Source organism: Aspergillus aculeatinus (assembly GCF_003184765.1).
Source record: "Aspergillus aculeatinus CBS 121060 unplaced genomic scaffold BO66scaffold_19, whole genome shotgun sequence".
Taxonomy (NCBI): Eukaryota; Fungi; Ascomycota; class Eurotiomycetes; order Eurotiales; family Aspergillaceae; genus Aspergillus; species Aspergillus aculeatinus.
Window position 1 is genome coordinate 79,581 of NW_020291488.1, and position 22,260 is coordinate 101,840.

Genomic DNA, 22,260 nt, shown 5'->3' on the forward strand with positions numbered 1-22,260 from the left:
ATCGCGGCCGGGAAATTGGCCCGACGCACAGAAGATTCCCCCTACCAGGATGGTTGGTCGGGAAAAAAACAGAGTCAGAGGAGAAGAGGAGACTGGACTCGACCTTCGAGCCCTCGAGACAGCCTGAGCACGAAACCACCCCACTTTGAAAAACCGCCCACTTTTCTTCCTCCCCCCTTTACGTCATGATCCGAAGCTGCAGGTAGACCTGAGGGTAAATCGGTACGTAGGTCTGATTGGATTGATGACTCGAGGAGATTGGTGCCAGACCGGAGCGCTGGTGCCGGATTTCATCTACCAACGGACACACACTCTCAACTGCGACCCAAGCACAGTCACTCGACGGCAGGCGTTAGGTACCATGGCCGCGTTGTTGTCTCATGTCCCTTGTCCCTGAAGGAGCCCATTGTCGATGTACATCGAGAATGGTCGGGCATGCTGTGCAGGGTCTCGTGTCCCGTGTAGGAACCCGACGATCGATCCCTGTTGTTTTCCATGGGTTTAGCCTCATTAACCCGACTTGCCTAGATAGTAGTAGACCAGGCCAGGAGTGACCAGTAGATCTCAGAACCCCACTAGAAAGGGAGGTAGGTGTTCGTCGGCTTCTGACTATGAGTAGGTATGTACACAAAAAGAATGACGATGGAAGACGGAAGAGCATCATTACTATTATTATTGACTGGGGGGCTTGGGCCTGGGAAGGGGAGCCCTTACCCGATCTGGAACGGGTGAGTGGATTCAAGGTTAGTAGGTACCTAGTACCTTATAGTGCAGTGCCAGCCAGTGAGTGCAGTGCAGTCACCGTCTGCCCCAGTAACATGTGAACCTGGAAAACCTAGAGTTGATTCGCCTAAGATTGGTTGAAAAGGTTACTCATCAATAACTACTCCGTACCTTATACTACTAGGTAGTTAACTAAGTTACATAGTGCAGTACTGACTCAGCTATGCAAGATGCACTGATAGTCAAGTTATGTAAATAATCTAACTGACTACGGAGTAGTTAACCAACTAACCCCTTATGACTGACTAAGTAACTCAACTTTCTTTCATTCAGGTTGACTTAACTACTGCATAATATGGATATAGTCACGTGGTGATAACTTGATCTAAGGTCACCTGATCATCGTGGTCTTCAGTATGTCCACTAACGTTACAGATAAATTTCTATAATCATAGTTTCCCCGTAATAGTGCTTTGCACGACTCGTTTCTATTGCCATTGACGCTTGACTATGACAAGCTTCCCGCAACGAAGAATATTTCTCTCACGCAACTATGTGTCCTGGTACACCTCTCCGCTGACAATTCCCTGTCGACGCTTGCATCGGACTGTCGACTGCAGCAGCGACATTGGTGCGATTGTTCCGGAAAGCCTGGAGAAAACTCTGGATGCGCACCGCGACGCCAACCGCGCAAGTTTGATTCGCAGAGTCTATACCTCGGATTCAAGTCCGCTTCGCAACGTCCCAAGCTCCGTCAAAAGCGGATCTCGGCCCAGTCGTCCACCAAGTCATACTACCAGTTATAGGGAATTCTCGAAACCATCACCTTCCAGCGCTAAATCGATCGCAGCAGCCCCAATAACCTCCTCTCCTATCCAGAGCACGACTCTATACTTTGGCGGGTCACACACTGAACCAAAGCGTGCCGTATGGTTAAAGAATCTGAATGAAACACAAATCTTTCAAGATGGTGGCTCGCAACTCAATGCGGAGATTCGAGCGTTAGGGGACTACATTTCGCCGACTGTCGTCGAGGAGGAACAGGCTCAGCAGATTCTTGCAGAAATCTCTCAGTTGCTCGAAGGGGTCGTGTCCCATCCGCTACAGTGGTCAGGGGCTCGGAGCCTCGGACTCGGGACGACTATGTCTGCTATGTCTATTCGTCTGCTTGTTCCTGACCCCAGTCGCTCAGGGCAAGTACGGGAACCGAGTCCCACCCGGCCATATATGGTCAGCCAATACGCAGACCTCCTGAGAAAGGTCGAGAGTAAACTTCAAGGCCATCCGTCCTATGTAATACTGCGCCACACCTCGGCCAACATTAAGTCAAATCACACTGGCATCCTCGACGTACGCCACCGTGAAACACGTCTCAGGCTGTCGTTCCACTGTGGTGACAATTACCACGGCCTGTATGAACATATAAGGAATTGGCAGGCTGAATATCCATCATTCCGATATTTGTTTGTGGCAAGTCGCCTTGTCTTGCAAAACAATATCTTGTATGGTAAAACTGGTGCAGGGATCACCCACCCTGCGCTCGCCGTTCTACTTGCAAACTTCTTGAAGATGAGCCATGGCCAATTTCTCGGAAACGATGACCTGGGTGAGCAACTTCTCGCATTCTTGCACAAGTTCGGACTAGAGGTCAACCTCCAGAAGTCCGGGGTCGCCGCTGACCCTCCTGGCCTCTTCGACCAGCGCTCGATGAGAAGAGTCTACCAAGAGTATGGTGAAAAAGTCAATTGGCCAGTCCACCTTCGTGGCCAAGCTTCCCTCCTGCGTCGAAGGAAAACTGCCCTGGAGAGGGGCAACTATGCTTTGGCACAGCGACTATGTGTTCAGGACCCCACAAATTACATGGTGGACATAGGCGTGCCTTGTCTGCACACGGCGTTCGTACAGATGACTTTCAGGGACGCATACCAAGTGCTCCGCACCTGCCTTGCGGAATGGTCCGGGGGGCGCGTCACTCCGACCACGAGTCTTTTGGGCTCCATCATCCGAACACCTTTTAACAAGACTGAACAGATGCGCGGACTTCTCGCATCTAGGAAAGAGCTCTCACCGCATCGCAGCAACTAGATTTTCACTTCACCTGTGTACCTTGTACGCAGGGCTGGAGCCCAGGGGGTTCTATTCTTCATCGTTTACAATACTCATCTTCGTTTGTTTTGTATCTAAACATGAACAATTTCCGATGCATCTGCTTTGTTACCCATCAAATCAGTATGGGACAAGCTATCACAGATGAATTGAAAAAGTATTATTGTAGAAGAAGGCCCGCTTGCTTAGGTATGCATAGGAGTGCATATTACCCAACCCAATGGTCCGTCTTGGTATCGTGAAGGGCATATATACATGTCAAAGAGAGCATCTGCAAAAAGTACCGGATGGTAGCGGAGGTTCATCAAGGCCCAGGGAGATGGAAAGCGGTCGAGAACCGAAGAAAGAAGCAGGAAGCGGCAAGGAATCGTGCTAGTTGCTGTTTGACAGTTAGAGGATAACCATAGCCGTAAGTCGAGAGGAGAGAAAGGGACACGCACTAGATTTCCAGTGGGGATATTTGGTCTAATGTATATAGCCAGTTCCCGCCTTGTTCTTCTTTTTCAAGCCTAAGTTGAATTAACAAGGTCAGCGAACTTGGAAGATAACTGTTTTGGGAATCGTGAAGGACTAACCAGTCGTAAGGCCAGAGAATAAGATGACCCTGAACCCGATTCAACAAGTCTTCCGCTCGCTGTTTGTCCATCACTTCTTCCGCATGGAAGTCACGCTTCGACCCGAGTGTTGTTGCTCGTCGTCTTCGCCGCCGCGACTGACCGGTAGCGTTTCTGTTCAATGCGTCAGAATACTCGATGGCAGGGCGATCTGACCGGTGTTTCTCGACGTCCTCTCCAGAGGAGCCGCTATCCTCGGTCCGTCCATTCTGCACCCGCCGGGATGCTGAGCCGTCGGCTGCTTTCAGGGCGGACTTTTCATCTATAGGCGACAGTCCTTCATGATTCGCCGTCTCATGTTCTTGCTCGTTCGAGCCCTGTACCGATCCACTCTCACAATTTCCTGGTTTTTCGACGGTGGTTTGCTCTTTGCGTTCCACCTTATGGGCCTCGGTACCGTGGCTGTGTGATGCCAGACTGTGCTTGATTCCGGCAGCTGCTCCAGGGAAGCCGGCAGCTGTGCCTGGGGGCCCGGTTTGTCGCTGACTCGAAGGCTGCGGAACCTTGGCACCGTGTTGGTTCTGCATTTCAGCAAATCGATCCCCATAAGTGGTGTACTCTTTATATTCCTTCCAGGATTTCACCTCGCTGTCAGGCATGCAGCGGAAAACACTACGAAAGACCTTGGTGTTCTTTTCGGCGACGGCAGACCAGGTATCCAAGTAAAAGAGATCAAGTATAGGGTCCCTCATACAATCTTTGTCGATGAATATATGCTTCACCTCAGGAGCGTACAGGTAAGACTTGGCGTTGTCACCAATGTCTAGTGAAGCCGTCAGATTACCGCTGTTGCTGGTTTCTGTCTCGTGCTCCGGAGCTAGCGCAGGGTGTCGAATATTTGGCGCGCCTTCAACAACGTGTGCACATTCATTGCCCTGTGCGACTAGATTAGAATGTGCCTGCCTGGCATCGTTCGTGCCATGAGGGTTGGTTTGCCGCACAGTGCGTTGTGAAGGACGTTTGGGTTTAGGTTGTTGCAGCGTGCCTTTACCCTCCGATGCAATAGGCGAAATCAGAACCTCGGCCTTGTCCTCCAGGATCTCGGAATCTCGACCCTTTTCGAGGCCGGCCTCCTGAGCCACTTGCAAATGGTCTGGCCCGAGACCATCCACATCTTTCTTGTGTTCTGGGTTGGAGGTTACCCTCGGGTCTGCAGTGAGCTTCCTATTCGACTTGAGATTGGGGTTGTTCCCCTGCTCCCAGTCTACGTCATGGTTGAAACTGTGCATGTCTTCCGAACGAGAGAGAAACTCATCCTGAATGCGGTGGCGGCGTTCAATCATGTCTCTCTCGTCCCTTTTCTCCAGCATGAGAGACTCGGAGTCAGGCGCCTCGTTGATATCAGATGGCTTGGACCCCTCTTCGGCAATTTGAATCCTTAGTAGCTCTTCCTCGGTCGCCAAAGAATGTTCCATCAGCTCATCGACATCGACACCAAGATGCTCTCTCATAAGGCGCATCCGAAGGGTGTGCGGGAAACGGCCCACAAGGTAGGGACGGCCGTTCATGCTAGACCATATCATGTCCGTATCGCGAACAACCGCCGCAACTTCAGAGTCGCGTGATCCGAGCATCGACCGTTCGTTGATATTCGCGGAACCGATGATAGCCGCGCGATCATCAACGACCATACATTTAGCATGAATGTACAGCTGCTCGGTCACGAGCTGCTTTTGCGGACCGATTTTTCCCCATGACCGGAGGCTGAAGAATTGAATGTAATCCTCAGGCTCGATTCCCAATGCTCGTAATCGTCCAAAGATTGACGTCTCACCACGACAGATACTGCGATATTGGCACATCATGATAAGGCGGACGCTAGTTCCACCCTCGCTATCAACCGTGTTCTGGAAACCAGGCATCAATGGAATGACAATCACGGCACGCCATGCTTCTTTGTTCTTTGCAGCCCGGGTGATGCGCTCTACCAATGCGTCCCCGATCAGATTCTCGATTTTTCTACCGTCAATCTCGCAGGTGCTGATGAAAAACTGGTTCTCGATATATACGAAATGATCGGATTCCTCAATCAGTTTCACGTAGGCGTTCATGATGCTGTGTTCGGTTGTGTCCGGTGTGCCTGTCGACCACATGCTACTAGAACGTAAAATCTGGACTTCGCAGGTCCCATCAAGACCGAGAGCTTCCAGATCAGCCGCATCGAAATCAGGAGGCGGGAGTAAGAATGGCGTTGGACGGGTTGGTTTTCGCTGGCGCAAGATGTAATTCCACCTTTGGACAAAATGGCGCGTGAGGTCTCGAGCCGGCTGACCCACTACATGCATCGAGATATCATGCCAAGGCATCCTGGGAATGATATTCCGATCATACATCTCTTCGTACGGTTTGTCGAGATCGTAGAAATCTTGTATCCGAGGGTTCGAGTAGTCCTTGCCGGGCCAGAGCTGGCAATGATCCGCGTCCTTTGGTCCCTCCCGTGTCTCGAAGCCCGTTGGCTTATCATCCGTCAAGAGATGTTGAGGCGTGTCCCATCTTCCGAAACACAAATCAATACCCCCAACAAAGGCCAGAGTGTGGTCGATAATGCATAGCTTCTCATGGTGTGCCCAGAAGAAGGTGTTCTGCCGGAATTGATTGGGCGAACGTTGAACAAAGACATTCGGATGTAGATCGAGTAGAGAGAACTTGGAGTACTCCGAATCGATTGGAATGGCGGAGTTGATGTTTCGATACATGATCACAAAAATCTTCACACCTTCACGCGCCTTACGCTGTAGCAGACGGTCTAAGCGCCATTTCTGGCTGATAGCGGCCGGTCGACGCATGTAGAGCTCAGGGCTGAGCCACCAGTCATGAATATAGATGACATCTTTAGCCTGGTTGATCGCACGGGACACAACCCACATGTGATCACGCGCATCCACCAACCATTGCGCGAAGCACTTCTGCCGTACAGGAGCAAAGCTCTCGAATCGGTTCGGTCTCGCCCAGGGGGTGTTATTGACCATGAACCGTATTGAGTCCTCGAATTGGTGGAGTTGCCGCTCATTCCTGGCCAGCAGTCTGAGCTTTCGCTCCGAGTTCTCGAGTCTTAGAGTGTGATGCTGCGGGTGTCGAGCTGACTCCGTTGCAGACTTGGCAAAGTCCTTTGCCTTCTGGTTGCGCAAGCTAACCTTCTGAGTCTGGAGTTTGAAAAAGGGATCTACCAAGAACACATCATAAATATTCATCTCCTCCGGCGAATCGACGCATACGACGTAGCTGTGCCTCACAAGAAACCATTTGGGGGAGTGGCGTTTTTTTACCATGCCTGGAGTCAGGGCTCTCCGGAAATCAAGGCCTTTGGATGACTGGATAACAAGATATCCTTCCTTGCCATGATAGCTCCCTTCAGCGGCAAGACGGACACCTAGTGCCGAAAGCTCGAGGAATTTGCACAGGCGGTTGCTATCTGGCTTAAAGATTAGAAACCGGATTAGCTTCTGTAGGTACGATTCCAGCTTCTTTCGTTGCCTCTCCGGGTAAGTCTCTCTTTTGTTAGCGAACCCAGCTTCTACCGGCCCGGATGAGCCTGCAGGATTCTCTCCATCTGGGATTGTCGCACTCGACTGTCTTCGAGACATGGCACCAGATGGGCGCCGCGGTAATAGCTGATGCTGCTTCTTACCGCCCCTTTCGTTGCCGCTTGTTACCTCTGCCGCCGTCTCATATCCACCATCGTCCTCCTCATCTTCCATGTCACTTTCTAAGCCGCGCACACCTCGAAGATAAGGAAACGCACTGCGCGGAAAGCGCGGGAGGTTTTGTCCACCTTCAGTGTTCCGTAATTGAATGTACTTCTGCGTTCCAAAGTGCAGCTTGTACTTCAGATGGATATTGGCAAAGTCTCTTAGGGTACGGTGTATAATCCACTTCATCCGTGTCATTCCACTTCCGTACTCGAGCTCGATACGAAAAACCAGATGGCGGTCGCCGGAGTGTGAATCAATCTTGCTATCGGTGACCCGCACCTTGAGCTGTTCGAGTAAAATTGGAATGCGCTTGCTTCCATGCTCGTCCCTCTGGAACATGCTGGCTAGAATGAGGGCGGCCGGCACCCCGGACGTAAGTTCTGCCAGAAGTTCTGCTGATTTTGCATGATCGACAGTGTTATCCACCTTGCGTCTCTGCCCAATCAACTTGAGTCCAGCTTTGATCTGACGCCATTTTTGAGCGCTAAGGCTAGAACCCCGATCAGCCCGGTGGCGCCGCCAAGGTGGCGCGGTACCCTCGGCGTTGTCAGATGGGCCAGCCAGCCCGGTCAGTCTTCTGAGGTTGCTCGGTCTTCTCTCGTCGGGGTTCGTTGGAGTGTCCAGCTGACGTCCGCCATAAGTAAGTCCTCTCGCATTCGCAAGCCAGACACTTCTTCGCCTCCATGCCGTATCCCTGTTTAATCGGTCACGACCCTCATCTTCCGAAACTCCCTCCCGCTGCTGCGGGATAAAATTACCAGTGCTCCCCCGGCGCGGGAAGAAATTCGACCGGTAATTCTCGAAGGGTGCAAATGAGCTGGGCAAGTGAAACGACGGACGAGTAGTAGCCTTTGGTGTATTTGGCTGCGTTTGCGAGGCCGACTCATCTTTTTGACGTCGGCGTTGTTTCTTCTTCTTCTTTGGCTGGTGGGCACGATTCTCCCCTGCGCTCTCCTCCGCATCGGCATCAATGTCGCTTCCCTCCTCTTCCAAGGTGTTTGGGAAACGAAACTCGCCCCGTTCCGAACCCGGGGTTGCTAGATCATTGTTGGTGGCTCTGAAATCGCTCAGGGTTGCGCCACTAGCTGAGCGCGAGTGCGAAACGAACGAGGGTGAGGCTGCGAATGATTTCAACTTCGTGAGTAGAGACTGTTTTCCTCTCAAACCCAGATCCGCGTCATCCCCCTTGACTGATGGCGGCCTGGAACTGGGTAGCTCAGTGAGAGGGTCGACTTCGGGAGGGTCTCGAGTAAACTGAACGCTCGGACGGCGGCTCGCGGCTGGCAGTGGCGGTTGCGGCTTCCTACTTCCGGATGTTTGGGGTCCCTCGGTCGTCTCATTCATTCTTCGAGGCATCAGCAAGCCAGGATTATCACCAGAGATAGTATCCCCGGATGTCGTCCGATCCTCCGGGTAGCCGCTAGCTTGTCCTGCACGCGCTTTGGATTTATTTTTTGTGATGGTTTCCCCGGTGTCCTGCAGAGGTGGCAGGTCATTCACCTGGTCGTGTTCCTCTTCCTCCGCTTTATGCTGCGTGTCAATTTCCGGAATCATCAAGGGAGACGCAGAATTCGGCGAAGAGAGCTTGGTTCCATCTGATAGCGACATAGGCTCGGGTCTTCTCCAATAATGGCGAGCTTGGGTGTTCTCCGAGCTCCTTGGCTCGGAGGGTTCAGTTGTGGGGTCTGTCATGCTGGCAGTAAAGCACCAACTTCAGCAAGCGGAGATCGACAAGAGAGGGAAGTGGGTGCAGAGTAGACAGAGACGTACATGCGGATCAGAGTGATCCCGTCGGAAGCGGCCACGGAGCTCAATATGTGCTAATCATTCTAAATCTGAAGGATCAATGTCAAGGTTGAAGGTATTGAACGATGTGATCGATGTTGCTCGTTCAAACAAGGACTGACGAGACAAGAGAAGGATAGTAAAGAAGAGGAAAGGAACGAGAGAAAGCGGGGGGGGAGGGAGCGTCGTGGTGGTGGTGGTGGTGGTGGTGAAGAGGGAGATTAGATTGCGAAAGGGGAGGATGATGGGCGATGTTTGGGGAGAAGGAAAGTTAGACTAGGTAGGTTAGAACCTCCCGTGGGTGTGCAGTGCAGCACTGCAGTGCAGTGGGTGGAGTGTTTGCCCCGTACGGACTACGGAGACTACGGAGACAGTACCTGCTCCGTACTACGAGTAGATACGAATTGTGAATAGAACGATGGAAACCTTGAATGACGACAAAAGACCCGCTTTGGTTAATAGGACTAGGACTGTACAGCTTAAAAACCTTCAGCCTGCATACAATCCGCATAATTACCATCCAGAATGGATTATATGTCTCCACGAGACAGTTGCCCGATTATCAATGAGCAGTTTGGAACAATCCTATGTTGCTCAAAGCTACGCCGTACTCTCTCCCCAGAAATCAGGCAGTCAGTCTCAGTACCATACGGTATGATACGGTGCATACGGTGCATACAGATAGATCTCATACCACCACTCCTACCAACTACCAGCAGAAATAACGGGTAACTAATCGTCACGCAGATAACAAGTGGTGTTACTGTACTCGAAGCTCGAAGGTATTTTACTTATCCTCGGCTATTGTCTACTGTACAGTACATACCCAAAGTTGAAACTGCTATATGGAGAGTGAGTGATATATGTACAGGTGTATTTATATATCACTTCCTCATTCCCTGGACAGATTTAATCTCTCCACCCTTCCACCTTCTCTTTTCCTCCCCCTCGCCTTTCCGCCCCCCCGCACCAAGAGGAGCAAAAACAGACAGAGACAAACCACAAAGGAGAAGACCCCAGATCCCCCATTAGGCCGCAATTGCGCCCACACGTCAACAAGAAAGATATATAGATGAGAATTGTTCTATCAGGAACATCGACTCATTCGAGAATATGACGGACCCCATGAAGCCTCTGGATGCTGCGCCGCGTTCTGACCTTGACAACACCAGCGCGCCGTCGCCTGTGTCTCATCGGCGATTTGCCATTGCGGGAATTCTCACGACGGTATTCGGTCTCGAAGAATTACCATCAGAAGCGGCTGAGGTTGCCTGTCTTTGGTTACTACACCCAAGACTAGCTACCCAAGAACGAATGACTAGTATCGCGACGGCAGTCATCGCCGACTGGAATTCCAAGATCCAGGGCGCTTGCTCCGATTCAAGTCGCCCCGCCAAAGGCCTAATTGCCGTAGCGTTCGACCAAAGAAACCATGGGACAAGGCTGGTTGATCCCTTAGCCAATGAGGCTTGGAAACAAGGAAACCCTCGTCATGCCCAAGACATGTTCTCGATCTTCCGTGAGTGCTGTGTATGCCGATCCAGACGAATCATAGCTCTAATCTCTGTCCTGCAGAGGGCACTGCCCGTGATGTGTCTCTCTTGATCGACTATATCCCATCTTTTGTCTTCCCCAGATCAGAACGCAAGATATCTGATAACTTGGTTCTGGGTGTTTCTCTAGGCGGACACGCTGCCTGGAGCTGCATCCTGCACGAGCCCCGCATAAGTGCGGGCGTTGTCATCATTGGTTGCCCTGATTATGTGAATCTCATGGCCGATCGCGCAAGATTGTCCAGGCTGCCGTCCTGGACCGATAGCGAAGCTCCTGGCTCCAATTTCCTAGGCTCTGAGGATTTTCCGGGCTCATTGCTCGATGCCGTTCGAAAATACGACCCTGCGGGCTTGTTCTTGAGCCAAATGGACTCAACGTCGATACCTAGTGCTCTCCGCAGCGAATCCTTGCCGGCTCCCACAGAAAGTGAGAAGGTCTCCCTACGCCCTTTACTCGATCGTTGTTTAGCAGGGAAGAGAATCCTTAACCTATCGGGCGGGATGGATAAATTGGTACCCTACCATCGAGGAAGCGCATTTTTGACTTGGTTGAAACAAGCAATCTCATCCAGTGGGTGGTTTGCTGATGGGTTGGTCACCCTGGAAGACATTATCGATGAGCACGCTGGACACGAGGTAACTCCCCAAATGGTCAACGAAGCGGTCCGGTTCATTCGTGAGACACTCGAGACCAATAGTGCGTGTCTCAGGACGGGTTCCGTTCGAGAGGCTAAGATGTAGACATGCCACAAGATGATCGAATACAACTATTTATATTGCTATTGCATGTAAAAAAGCACACTACGCGTCCTACAATCCAATTATGAAGGCGCACATAATAGTCAAGCAACTGAGCAGACTCATGTTACTCGAATACATTCAGCGATAATGGAAGGCCATATTCACTGGACTATTCGGTCCAATGCGGATGATGACAACACAGCGGTGAGTGGCGATAGGAATCGACGGCGAGAAGTGATATAGCCCATGGCATCAAGTCGGAACGAGCATTTGCAACAGCAGTCGAGGGATGAGTCCGGGAGAAGAAAAAAGTGAAAAAAATTCAATTCCCCTTTATGGTATTGTTCGATAGATCTGATCGTGAAGTTGTCTGGCGGCCGTTTTAAAGCTAGCCACCAACTAGACACCCTTTATTTTGTAGATACACGGACCAAGGTGCCCGATCCGCGGCTCCCATTTGAAGTTTTCATCACCAGGGGAGATAATTGACCCTCTTTGCCCTGAGCCGTAGCCAGCGCAGCACCTGTCCCAGTCTAATCCTTCAAGCAGAAACGCTAATTTCCACATTTAAGCAACAAGCTCAACAACACCACCAGCCTCCTTGATCTTCTTCTCGGCGTCACGGCTGAAGTAGCGGGCGCGAACGACAATGGGAACCTCGGGGAGACGGCCCTTGCCCAAGACCTTGGAGTAACCGAGGGAAAGGAGGTCGATGACAGGGGCAGTGTCGGTCTTCTGGCCGCTCACATAGGCATCGCGCTGCTCGGCAGGAACGAGAGACCACAGCTGCATTACAAACAAAGAAATTAGCGTTTATTCTTGGCCGCCCCGTTCTTCCTTCACAGACGGATGCGGTCTCGTCTCAATCCACGTTTGCTTCATCGATATCCGACCAATTCGACCACCGTTCACTGAGAAATTTCCGATCCTCGGTCTCAAGCGGATGCAACGTACCTTGTCAAGGTTGATGGTGGGCTTCCAGAACTGCTGCTGGGTCTTGTGGAAGTATCTCATTCCGACCTTACCGAAGTAACCAGGGTGGTACTTGTCAAGGTTGGTCCGGTGGTGGTGCTGACCACCGGCCATACCACGACCACCGGGATGCTTACGGTGCTTGCCAATGCGACCGTAACCGGCGGAAACATGACCGCGGCTAGAAAACAGAAATGTCAGTCTGATGTCCTTCCTTCTTCTATGTTCGGCACCTCTCCGGAGAGCGCCGGACAAAGCATCTGCCTGTCGCATTCCACCACGAAAACCGCGAGATCACGATCGAGGGCATTGGGGCGAAGGGAAAAATCTTTTTCGACTCACGCTTTCCTTGTCTTCGAGAAACGGGTAGGCATCTTGTCGACGGTGCTGAGCTCGACAAGACCGGTCTGAGAGTTTGGCGATGGGGGGGGATGCGGTCGTGGGTGCTGGGCTCAGATGTTGAAATCAAGGCTTGGGGGGGGGGCTAGAATGTGCGCTAATTTGCTTGCCCTAACTTAGGGCCCTGCCCTTCAGATGAGCCTTGGCGCGCCCCCGGAGCGTATCAATCACGTGACTTCATTGTGGTCGGGCATCGGATCTGCCTGTGCCAGTTGGCGATCCCGGCCAGTAACGTAACTTTGTAGTTGGAAGTAGTTAGTGTTGCTAAAGTCACGGGTAACTACTAAGTTACGTACTGTAGCCACTCAACTCCGTGACTGCTAAGAGAGGCTTATCATTCATTGCTTTGGTCTTCAATTGTTTATATAATCACTAGGCTCTGCTGTTGACACATTGCTTATCATCTCTGAAAAAATCAGACAGGCTCTGAATCGTCCTACCTGCGGGTTGATTGACAGAAGCAGTGGCCATGCTCTGCTTGATCCAGGCCGGAAGCTTTCCTCTGATATTGGTTCGATCATACCGTTTATCCATCAACACGATAGCGGCATAGTCGTTGCGATGCCTGATAGCTCGTCCGATGCACTGGTTCACTGCCCGCATACAAGCGTTCTCGTAGTATTCTCTCCCTGCAGCTTTGGCGGTCGACCGCCGACTGGCTTCGGAACCAATTGCTTGATCAAACGCTTTCTGCTCGACATACTCAATTTTTGCTTGCCAGACGGCACTTTGAATGTTCGGAAACGGCAGTCCGATGATGACTACGCCACGTCCGAGTCGATCGGAAAAATTGATCCCTTCGGACAGCTTCCCACCCACCACGGACAATAGAAGCGCACCGCTACTAGAGTCAATGAGCTCGGCGTACTTCTGAAGCAATTCTTCCGTCGACTCAGCCATCTCTCGTGATTCAGAGAGGACCGGCTTCGTTCTATAGATTAGCTCGTATACGCTCTGGCCCCGCTCGCCTTCTATCGGCTTTTTCCACACGTTCAACACTTGGCCCAGGTAATCGTAACTGGGGAAGAAGGCAACGACGCCATCAGGAATCGCGTTGCAGATGGACGCTATTGTTCGGCCAAGGTCAAGTATCTGAGCGATCGCCCAGAAGCATCAAAGAGGTGCGCCGGTTAGTCGAGACACGTTCTCCCATGAGCTTTTATACGAATCACTTACCATTGCCTCTACGTTTCGAGACTCATACGTGAACTCGAGATTCATGCCTTGTACTCCACGCCCCAACGTGTGTACAGTCAAGTTCCCCGACGGAATTACATGACCGTAACTGAAGGTGTCGATTCGTTCAGAGGGGACATAGGAGAACAGATGATTCATGTAGTCTGCCATCTACGAAATCTGTTAGACGGACAAATCCGAAAGACTATTCACTAGACACTTGCAGCGGGGTCTTACCGGTGACATCGTTCCACCAGCGAGTATGACGGCTCTGGCATCTTCAACGAGGTCACGGAATTGGTTTGTCGGATCAAGAAGCATGTATTTCAAATGAACTTCATCCTTGTCTTTCAGATAAAACAATCGCCCCTCAGCGGACGGGTTCATCAATGAGAGCAGGAATCCCTGTATGTGAAACAGTATAGGTGTCGTGGATCTCCCAGAAGCCCTGGCTCTTGTTGCTTCTTTCGTGAATTCGACGTACCCATCGACCTTTCTGGCGAGCTTACTCTCCTGAAGATATCGACTTAGTTTGTAAGGGTTAATTTGGTCGACGCCCTTCCCAGACATGAGCTCCGAAGGCAGGACACGTCCTTCAGGCGGCCCATTGCCGGCCAGCACAGAGCGAAGGTGATGTGTAATTGAGCCGAGGAGCCGGATGGTCTGAGCAATATAGCTCCTGTTTTGTCCTTTCAAACGGGTCTTGAACTTGCGGGCATAGGCCGTAAGTTGTGAGATAGACAACTCAAATTGGGAAAGTGTCACAGTCGCGGAATGAATGCTAGATATCGCATCCATCAGATTATGTGCTTCATCAATGATGATGATATGGCCCTTGATTGACAACCCAAGTGCTTCCCTGGCTGATCGCTGAAGCAAGAGAGGATATGGAAGAGTGACAATCTGTTCAATTTCAGTCGTGTGTTTAGAACAAACGGTTCAACGGAAGACCCACCTCGCTATGCTTGATAACCGATCGAGAAGCATAATAAGGACATATTCCGATCTCCTTTCCGACGTTCCCTAAGTCTTCTATATCTTTCACCGTCGCAAGTGCATGGTCGCGGAATCGAATAGCACGTGTCTCGTCTTCTTTTGCCGGTAGATAGGGGCATTTGTGTTCTGTGGCTACTCCAGGTTGCTGCAATTCGAGACAACGTTCATTGATTGCTGTTGGATTCTCAAGTGAAGATACCCGTGTATTGATGCAAAGATTCTTCCGGGATCCGAGGGAGAGGTGTCTAATGCGTTCTTCCAAGGCCTTGCTTCCATCACTGGGTACCATATCTTCTGGGATACTCGATGGCATGGCAATGCGTCGTAATTCACCTGCAAATTGGGATAGCTGAGAGTGTGTCCGAGAACAAAAGAAAATCTTAATCTCATCGTCTTGGTCACTGTCTGCATCGTATTTAGCAGTCGATTGTCCTCTGAACCTTTTCAGCAGTTCAAGTGTGCTGGAAGAGAGCCCACTGTCGGGTTGCAAGTTTTTGGCTGAAAGACCTGGTTGACCATCGTCGCTATCATATTCATCCACAAGGAATAGATCTTCGTGCAAGGGCGACCCCGTGGATGCCTTGCTTAGTTTCTGATGGTCTTCAATCTCATTATTCTGCGGCTAGGACTCGACAGTGAACCTACCTGCTTTTTTCGGGGGAGTTCTGGATTCTCCACCACAATCCTTTGTTTCTCTTCTTTGAGTTTTGTCCTCTCTAGTCGCTCCTCGAGCCCCCTCCTTTTCTCGAGCATTGAGCGACTCAACTCACTCTTGGCGAATTCCAACATCCAGTCCGGCTCACTCTCGTCATTGTCTATCGCTAAGGTCAGAGGCAATAGCAATGCATATTGATTTAGATCCATAGTCCTCACTAAGTGTGTGATCGATGGTATCTTGGAAAGCAGAACGCTTGTGGTCGCGCAGCCAAGTCAAGGAGCCACATATCAAACTTAAAGATTTACCCTACGGAATAGGTTAGTCATCAGTCATTTGCATGGTTCCTCATCACCTTCAAATCAAGTAAGAAGCAGATTTCGCGTCGAGCCTCTCAGAGTTTTTAGGCTATGGTCCCCTTCAATGGGCTGAGCTACGTAGGGTGACTTGAATTCACTCACAGTGCCTAGCAACACCAAGTTAGCAGGGGTCGCAAGGCCTTTGCCTAGTCATGAAGTCCAACCTACCCGTTGGGGACTCGAAGATTGCTACTTTGCCATCCTCGAGACATGTGTAAAGCGCTCTCATGAACCGAATTTGAATGTTATAGGGCGAATAAGGGTGGTGGAAGTCCTTGGTCTGCAGCTCCATTACTTCCAGGTGGTTAATGCTGCATTCATAGGCTGATTCCACAGGAGGTATTTCGACAAGACCAAATAGAGAGACGACAATGGGTGAATCCGACAGACTAGACAGTTTACTAGAGAAATAGAGACTTAAAGCTGTCAACTTTGATGCGAGGATGGAGTGTGTAGTCCTTTCTGAGTTACCACGAAGAACATACAAAGAACTTTCCACGGAAGATCGGAGGCCCCACACATATACTAGTCAGAACTAGTCGCGCCCCAAATCTTTTTGGTAGCTCACCTAGAACCTAGAACCTAATAACGCTCGACTCGCACTCTTAAGGCTGAGGAACGTATAGTACTAAATTCCTAGGTACACAATGAGTAGTAGCAAGTAGAAATCTGTTCGATCCTTATACCTTAGTGCTTAATGCTCAACTGCATATCAGGGTGGTTACTGGTAAATCAGAACAATTTAGTGATTGGTTTGCAGGTATTGACCTAAGTTGGTTACGTAACTACCAGGTCCCGGTAAGTTAACTAGTTAGTAGGTAGTTAACTAATCTAACTAATGTTAGTTAGTTGACCAACCAGTCACGTGGTGTGTTTGTTATATAATAATGTACACATGTAAGTGGTGAAGTACTGAGAACCACTGAAGTGGTATAGATGTAAACTGCCTTGATCGATTTGATTCATAGAGGCTCAACGGACTGCTTGATTGTTGACATAAAGGTAAGAAGAAGCAGGTGGAGACGGGGGTGAGCCGCCGGGAACCTAGGCTCCCACCTCCCCCCTATAAGAAAGGCGGTTTCGACCTCAGTCTCAGTACCCTAGAATCGTCATATGGCAGACATCGCTGTATTCTTACAGTATCTCCGTAGCTGGGGTATACACATGAAGTATGTTATGTAGTAAGATTATCTCGCTTTTTTTAGACCATTTTGGACCTCTTTCTAACAATGTTTGCATAGGCTACCTTTATCTAAATTCTGATTATAATTCAAATCCGACTAGCAAGGTTGTTCTGGATGGAGAATCGGTATAACAAGCATCGTTACAATGAGGTTCTACTTTTAAACTTAGATAAGCAGTCAACTACTATAGCTACATAGTCCCATAAGTTAGCTAACAAAACTGGACTACTAGTAATGTTGAAGACTGTATACTCTGTACTTGGACCATCAAGCAGAACCATGGCCTTGCCCATCTGACAGATGAGGTGGTCTGGGCGAAGGAGTCAACAGCCGTAGTGTGAAAGGAAGAGTACCTTTAGGGGGTGGAAGAGAAAGGGGTAAGTGTCGCCAGTTATACTATTGAATTACGACTACACACTCGGTGACTACTAGGTACGCAGTCGGTGTATATAACTAAGTGGCACGGAGTAGTGCTGAGTACTTAGTATGCTTGCGCGTGCTAATAATAGCGATGAGTTCTGAGACTTATGTGGTACTGTACTATACACTAGTATCACTCCGCAGGTAACTTACCTAATTAAGTATACAGAAGGTACGTAGAGTCGTGGACTCTCCAGGCGGGTTGCATGCCCCGCTCATGGCCAAGAATAAGCGCTATTGACACTGGTCGAATTTCTATTGCCATCGGCATGTATTTAAAAATGCAAGTCCTTATAATAAGAATCTTCTTATATTAGGAATTACGTTAATGATTCTTAGGGTATTTAGGAGCTGAAGATATTGCTGTTAGAGTTCTTTATTAGAAAGTCTTTTTTCTTCTTTCTATCAGGATTATTAGAGTCTATATCATTATTAGAGCATATTATTCTGGATCAAAGTAAAACTATGCAGAGGACAAAGAGTATATAACAATTACCGTCTACTTTAAAAGGTTTAGCTGCGGTAGCTTTACCATCACAGCCAGCCATTATCCTGGCCAAGTCAGGATTACATGTGCCTGCCTATTTAGAGCTTTATGCTTGCTCCTACTTGACAAATGGCCAGCATCTTGCACTAGATAGTAGCTTCAGCGACATGTTGGGTATGTATGATGATGGGAAGGTGGATTGACCTTAGGTAGAGTATATTATAACTACTGTACATATAAGTATATAGTACAGTATCTCCGTAGTACTCTGATTGTGCATCTGATATTTCGGTCATAAAAAAAATGACATGGACAATATATATTAAGGGGAGCTTCTCCTACAGTACAGTCCTTGTAATTCTAATACTGTATCTACTGAGTACGTGTGATCTGTACTTCGTACTGTACTGTACCTCTAAGCCAACCGACTCCCTATGTGTTTAGTTAGATACCAAATTTATTAACATGCCAGATGAAACCCCACTTCTCAATATTGCCCCTGGCCCCCTGTCAGAAAGACTACTTCACTTGTTTGATGTTCAGCAGATTCGAGCCCTGAAAATCAGTTGGCATGTACTTGGACCTTGGGTATGAATATATTCCGTACAGTATAGTACATTACTTCTTAAGTATATAGCGTACAGTACTTAACCATAACCACATCAAACAACCACAATACCTTCAATGTATGTAGTAAATCATCCAGGGTGACGGAGCCTTTGCTGGCTTGCTGGCTTTGCAGTTTGTGCAGTACCCCCCTTCTGTCCCCACCTTTTCTCTTGTACTGTTTGTTGCTCAGCAGTAACCTAACCTACTCGGTGGCTTACTATCGATGATTGTGCCCTATCACCCCCAAATGCTTTTTTCCCAGCCCCTCGTCGCCCTCCCCTCTCTTAGTCTAAGTAGGTAAAGTAAATTAATTAGTAGTTAGTGAGTCTAGCAGGAGTAGGTAACTAAACTACGTACTGTGTACTAGTCCCAAAGGTGAGCGTACATTGTAATAATCATCGTTATTACTCGGTAACCTCCATTCCGCTTTCTGTTTACGCTCAGCCCGAATCTTCTTTCTTCCTTTCCTCCCTACTCCCTTAACCACCCCTCTCCCTCCCCCCGCCCCCCACCACCCTTAGCTTTCGACTTATTAACATCTTCTGGATCATCACACCCGAAGGCTTTGCCAAATAGTAAGGGCTTTTAGTCTGAAACCATTTGATTGTCAGGGGCAGAGAAGAAACAGTCACAATCAGCCAAACCAAGAAAAGAAAAAGCAATAGTTCCAAGACCGGAGAAACACACTGGCCGCGATGAATAGGCCACCACCCCAAGGTCGTGGTCAGCCACGGCTGGGTGCGACATGGTATCCAGGGGGTCAGGATGATTTCTACATGCCAGAAGTCATATCCCCATCTCCTCAAAGGTACGAACTGCCCGCGACTCTTTGAACAAACAGTTGATCATCCCTTCCTAGTGTCCCTTTCATTTGGTTGTGTTGCTAATCCATCCTATCATATCCTTGTTCTAGTAGAGTCATGCCCGAGGTACCGGAGAATATGCAAGACAACATAGCTCATCTTGAGCACGAAGCCCGACACCCCCACCACAACCAGCACGCTCCAGTGCAGTATGACCGCTCTCGCTTCCCCGAGCGCACTTCGTCCGCCTTCTCACAAGACCAGCCTTACCCATCAGCCTACGAACCTGCCTCCCAGTACGAGCAGCAGGATACGGCTCACGATGCCATGGATACTCCCAACTTCTCTCCCTTTCCTGTTCTGCGGAATCCCCCGCCAAACGTCCCTCCAACCGATGAGCAGCGGGAAGCCAACCTGGAGAGAGCACGTATGGCGGTGCTCTCCTCTAATGATCCGGAGATGCAGCTGGCCTGGGCTCAAGACGCGCTCGCTTTCGTCGAGGTTGCCATGCAGAACGAGGCACGTCTGTCTTTGATCCAGCCTCCGCGACCACAAACCCCCCCGGTGGAGCGTCAACTCAAACTCGACGCAATGAACATTGTGAACTTCCTCGCAGAACAACATCATCCCAAGGCTGAGTTTATCAAGGGCATGTGGCTCGAGTTCGGGAAATTTGGATATCGCGTCGATAAGAAGGAAGCTTTCCGATCCTACTCGAGAGCCGCGGACAAAGGATATGCCAGAGCCGAGTACCGGATTGGCATGCAATTTGAAAGCTCTGGAGAGCCCGAGAAAGCCATCAGGCATTATGAGAAGGGTGTTGCTCTTACAGACTCTGCTTCCTTCTACGTATGTCTCCCCGCGTTATCAGACCGGCTCGTACCCCGCGCTAATGATATATACAACGGTAGCGCTTGGGAATGATGATCCTACTAGGCCAGCATGGTCAGCGTCAGGACTATCAGATGGGGCTTGAATACATTAGCCTTGCAGCGCAGTCTTGCGATGAGAATGCCCCCCAGGGAGCCTATGTTCGTCCGGATTCACCCATCAATTCTGCGGCTGGGAAGCTAACCTCTTCATGCCCAGGTCTATGGCATGCTGCTAGCGCGAGAGTTGCCGCAGGTCAATGTTCCGGAGAGCTACCTTCCTCTTGATCTCAATGCCTCCCGTGTCAACATCGAAAAGGCTGCCTATCACGGCTTCGCAAAGGCACAGGTCAAGATGGGTGCGGCCTATGAGCTGTGCCAACTCGGCTGCGACTTCAACCCCGCCTTGTCTCTGCATTACAACGCATTGGCTGCACGACAAGGGGAACCGGAAGCAGAGATGGCAATTAGCAAATGGTTCCTTTGTGGTCACGAAGGTGTCTTCGACAAGAATGACGAGTTGGCATTCACCTACGCTCAACGTGCCGCTCAAAGCGGATTCCCTACTGCCGAATTTGCCTTGGGATACTTCTACGAGGTCGGAATCTTTGTTCCCGTGGACATCAAAGAAGCTAGAAGCTGGTATGCCAAAGCAGCCGCCAATGGAAACAAAGATGCGACAGGCCGCATCGATAGCATTTCTCGCTCCAAGACTTTGTCCAGAAAGGATCACGAGCAAGTAGCAATCGCTCGGATCAAGTCGCGTTATGGATCTGGTCAACGAGGGGGTCCGATGAAACCTACCCCTGAGAACATCGAAATGCCTGATCCGTCCCGGATGACTCTCTCAGACAATCCATTGGCCGCTGCTCCCTATCCCGACAGGCCTTCGTCCCGGGCCCGACCTGTATATCCACCCGGATATGGCATGCCTGACCCACGTCCTAGTTCCGCGTTTGGGATCAATCCCAACATCCGCAATACCGCTCCCACCTACAACCGCGCGGCGTCTTATGGACCAGGCCCTATGGGCTACCGGACCCCAGGGCCCAGTACCCCCTCCACTGCCAGTCCCACAAGCCCAGCACCTACAACTCCCAAGCTTGATATTGGCTACTCGGCACCGCTCGAAAAGTCCAACGCGGACGCTTGGAGACGCCCTCAGCGGCTTGACAACATGCCTCCTGACCGCAGACCTGTAAGAGGCCCTGCCTCTCCTCATACGCAAGTTGGTCCGGTGAGCTCCCCTCGGCCAGCTGCTTCGCCTTCAACCACGTCAGTCCTCCCACGGACGGAGTCTATGCCGTCTTCGAATGCCCAATCCATGTCTAAGCCTCCGCCATCTTCATCTACACCCAAACCCTCCTCAGCAGCGTCCACCCCTAAGCCCGGCCCACCGACGACAAGCGCTGCCGGCCAGAAACCTCCAGCAACAACGCCAGCCAAGTCGCAATCTGGTCTTCCGGGTAAAGGCCCCAAGACGTTTGAGGAAATGGGGGTTCCAGCTGTACAGAAAGACAGTGATTGCGTATGATCCTACTTTGTTGCAGCCGCCTACTCGTCACGATAGCAGCTAACATTGTCTAGATTGTCATGTGATACCCCGACGCCATCTATCTCGTGATATTTATTCGCTTGTGCTGTATCTGGAAAGTCTTATGAAGCGCGATGCCATCTCTCCTTGCCTGGAGCCATGTGATCAGGGTCGAGTAGCTTGAAATTGAGGGTCATGAAGAGGCAGCTTACGACTTAAGTTTGAAACCTGAACATTCTATGTTTCTTTGGGATGGTTAAGTTTCTTGCACTTCATAGGTTTTTCTCAGGGGTGTCAAGAACACCGCAGTAAAATGAACTATTTTCCTACCGGGCAATATTATGTATGAGAAGAGTGTGGCAATCTCCTTCTTGCTCTGAAGTGGCCATTCTGTTGCCCTCTACAATGTTCCGAGCTTCTTGTGTCTCCCTTCACTTCTCCTGGAGAAGGAAGGCAATCGTCTATGGTGGGTGCTGGATGCCAGTCATCTTCGCTCTAAAAACACGTGACACGTCGGTCCAATTGTATTTCATCCTCTTTCTGCCGCCGGGAAATCTGTAACTCTCTCTCCTCTCCCCCCCCC

General features: G+C 50.2%; 5 protein-coding genes across 5 annotated transcripts; 3 read left to right on the forward strand and 2 right to left on the reverse strand.

Moving 5' to 3' along the window:
* Nucleotides 1-1,183: 1,183 nt before the first annotated feature.
* Nucleotides 1,184-3,203, forward strand: BO66DRAFT_391172 (uncharacterized protein). Its single transcript, XM_025647192.1, has one exon. The coding sequence runs from the start codon at nucleotides 1,234-1,236 to the stop codon at nucleotides 2,806-2,808; it is 1,575 nt and encodes a 524-aa protein (XP_025504829.1). The 5' UTR covers nucleotides 1,184-1,233; the 3' UTR covers nucleotides 2,809-3,203.
* pld3 (phospholipase D) lies at nucleotides 3,005-9,103 on the reverse strand. Its single transcript, XM_025653451.1, has 2 exons — nucleotides 3,270-9,103; nucleotides 3,005-3,208 (listed from the first exon to the last, which is right to left on the reverse strand). The coding sequence occupies exons 1-2, from the start codon at nucleotides 8,825-8,827 to the stop codon at nucleotides 3,202-3,204; spliced, it is 5,565 nt and encodes a 1,854-aa protein (XP_025504830.1). The 5' UTR covers nucleotides 8,828-9,103; the 3' UTR covers nucleotides 3,005-3,201.
* A 747-nt stretch (nucleotides 9,104-9,850) lies between these two features.
* Nucleotides 9,851-11,254, forward strand: BO66DRAFT_428203 (uncharacterized protein). The gene is made up of 2 exons (XM_025650393.1): nucleotides 9,851-10,439; nucleotides 10,496-11,254. The coding sequence occupies exons 1-2, from the start codon at nucleotides 10,034-10,036 to the stop codon at nucleotides 11,212-11,214; spliced, it is 1,125 nt and encodes a 374-aa protein (XP_025504831.1). The 5' UTR covers nucleotides 9,851-10,033; the 3' UTR covers nucleotides 11,215-11,254.
* A 527-nt stretch (nucleotides 11,255-11,781) lies between these two features.
* chl1 (DNA helicase) lies at nucleotides 11,782-16,063 on the reverse strand (the record flags this gene model as incomplete). The annotated part of the gene is made up of 10 exons (XM_025649260.1): nucleotides 11,782-12,000; nucleotides 12,169-12,367; nucleotides 12,529-12,578; nucleotides 12,976-13,677; nucleotides 13,762-13,932; nucleotides 13,999-14,631; nucleotides 14,717-15,373; nucleotides 15,403-15,572; nucleotides 15,667-15,721; nucleotides 15,965-16,063. 10 exons carry the CDS (start codon nucleotides 16,061-16,063, stop codon nucleotides 11,782-11,784), a joined length of 2,955 nt encoding a protein of 984 aa, XP_025504832.1.
* A 3,195-nt stretch (nucleotides 16,064-19,258) lies between these two features.
* Nucleotides 19,259-22,203, forward strand: BO66DRAFT_391178 (putative chitin synthase activator (Chs3)). Its single transcript, XM_025647193.1, has 5 exons — nucleotides 19,259-19,279; nucleotides 19,331-20,123; nucleotides 20,186-20,305; nucleotides 20,364-21,671; nucleotides 21,731-22,203. Exons 2-5 carry the CDS (start codon nucleotides 19,392-19,394, stop codon nucleotides 21,740-21,742), a joined length of 2,172 nt encoding a protein of 723 aa, XP_025504833.1. The 5' UTR covers nucleotides 19,259-19,279; nucleotides 19,331-19,391; the 3' UTR covers nucleotides 21,743-22,203.
* Nucleotides 22,204-22,260: the final 57 nt, after the last annotated feature.

Coding starts and splice junctions, on each gene's coding strand:
- pld3 (XM_025653451.1), bottom strand. CDS start 8,827: ATGACAGACCCCACAACTGAACCCTCCGAGCCAAGGAGCTCGGAGAAC.
- BO66DRAFT_391178 (XM_025647193.1), top strand. CDS start 19,392: ATGCCCGAGGTACCGGAGAATATGCAAGACAACATAGCTCATCTTGAG. Junction 20,124..20,185: donor CAGACTCTGCTTCCTTCTAC/GTATGTCTCCCC, acceptor ATACAACGGTAG/CGCTTGGGAATGATGATCCT. Junction 20,306..20,363: donor ATGCCCCCCAGGGAGCCTAT/GTTCGTCCGGAT, acceptor CTTCATGCCCAG/GTCTATGGCATGCTGCTAGC.
- BO66DRAFT_428203 (XM_025650393.1), top strand. CDS start 10,034: ATGACGGACCCCATGAAGCCTCTGGATGCTGCGCCGCGTTCTGACCTT. Junction 10,440..10,495: donor AGACATGTTCTCGATCTTCC/GTGAGTGCTGTG, acceptor TCTGTCCTGCAG/AGGGCACTGCCCGTGATGTG.
- BO66DRAFT_391172 (XM_025647192.1), top strand. CDS start 1,234: ATGACAAGCTTCCCGCAACGAAGAATATTTCTCTCACGCAACTATGTG.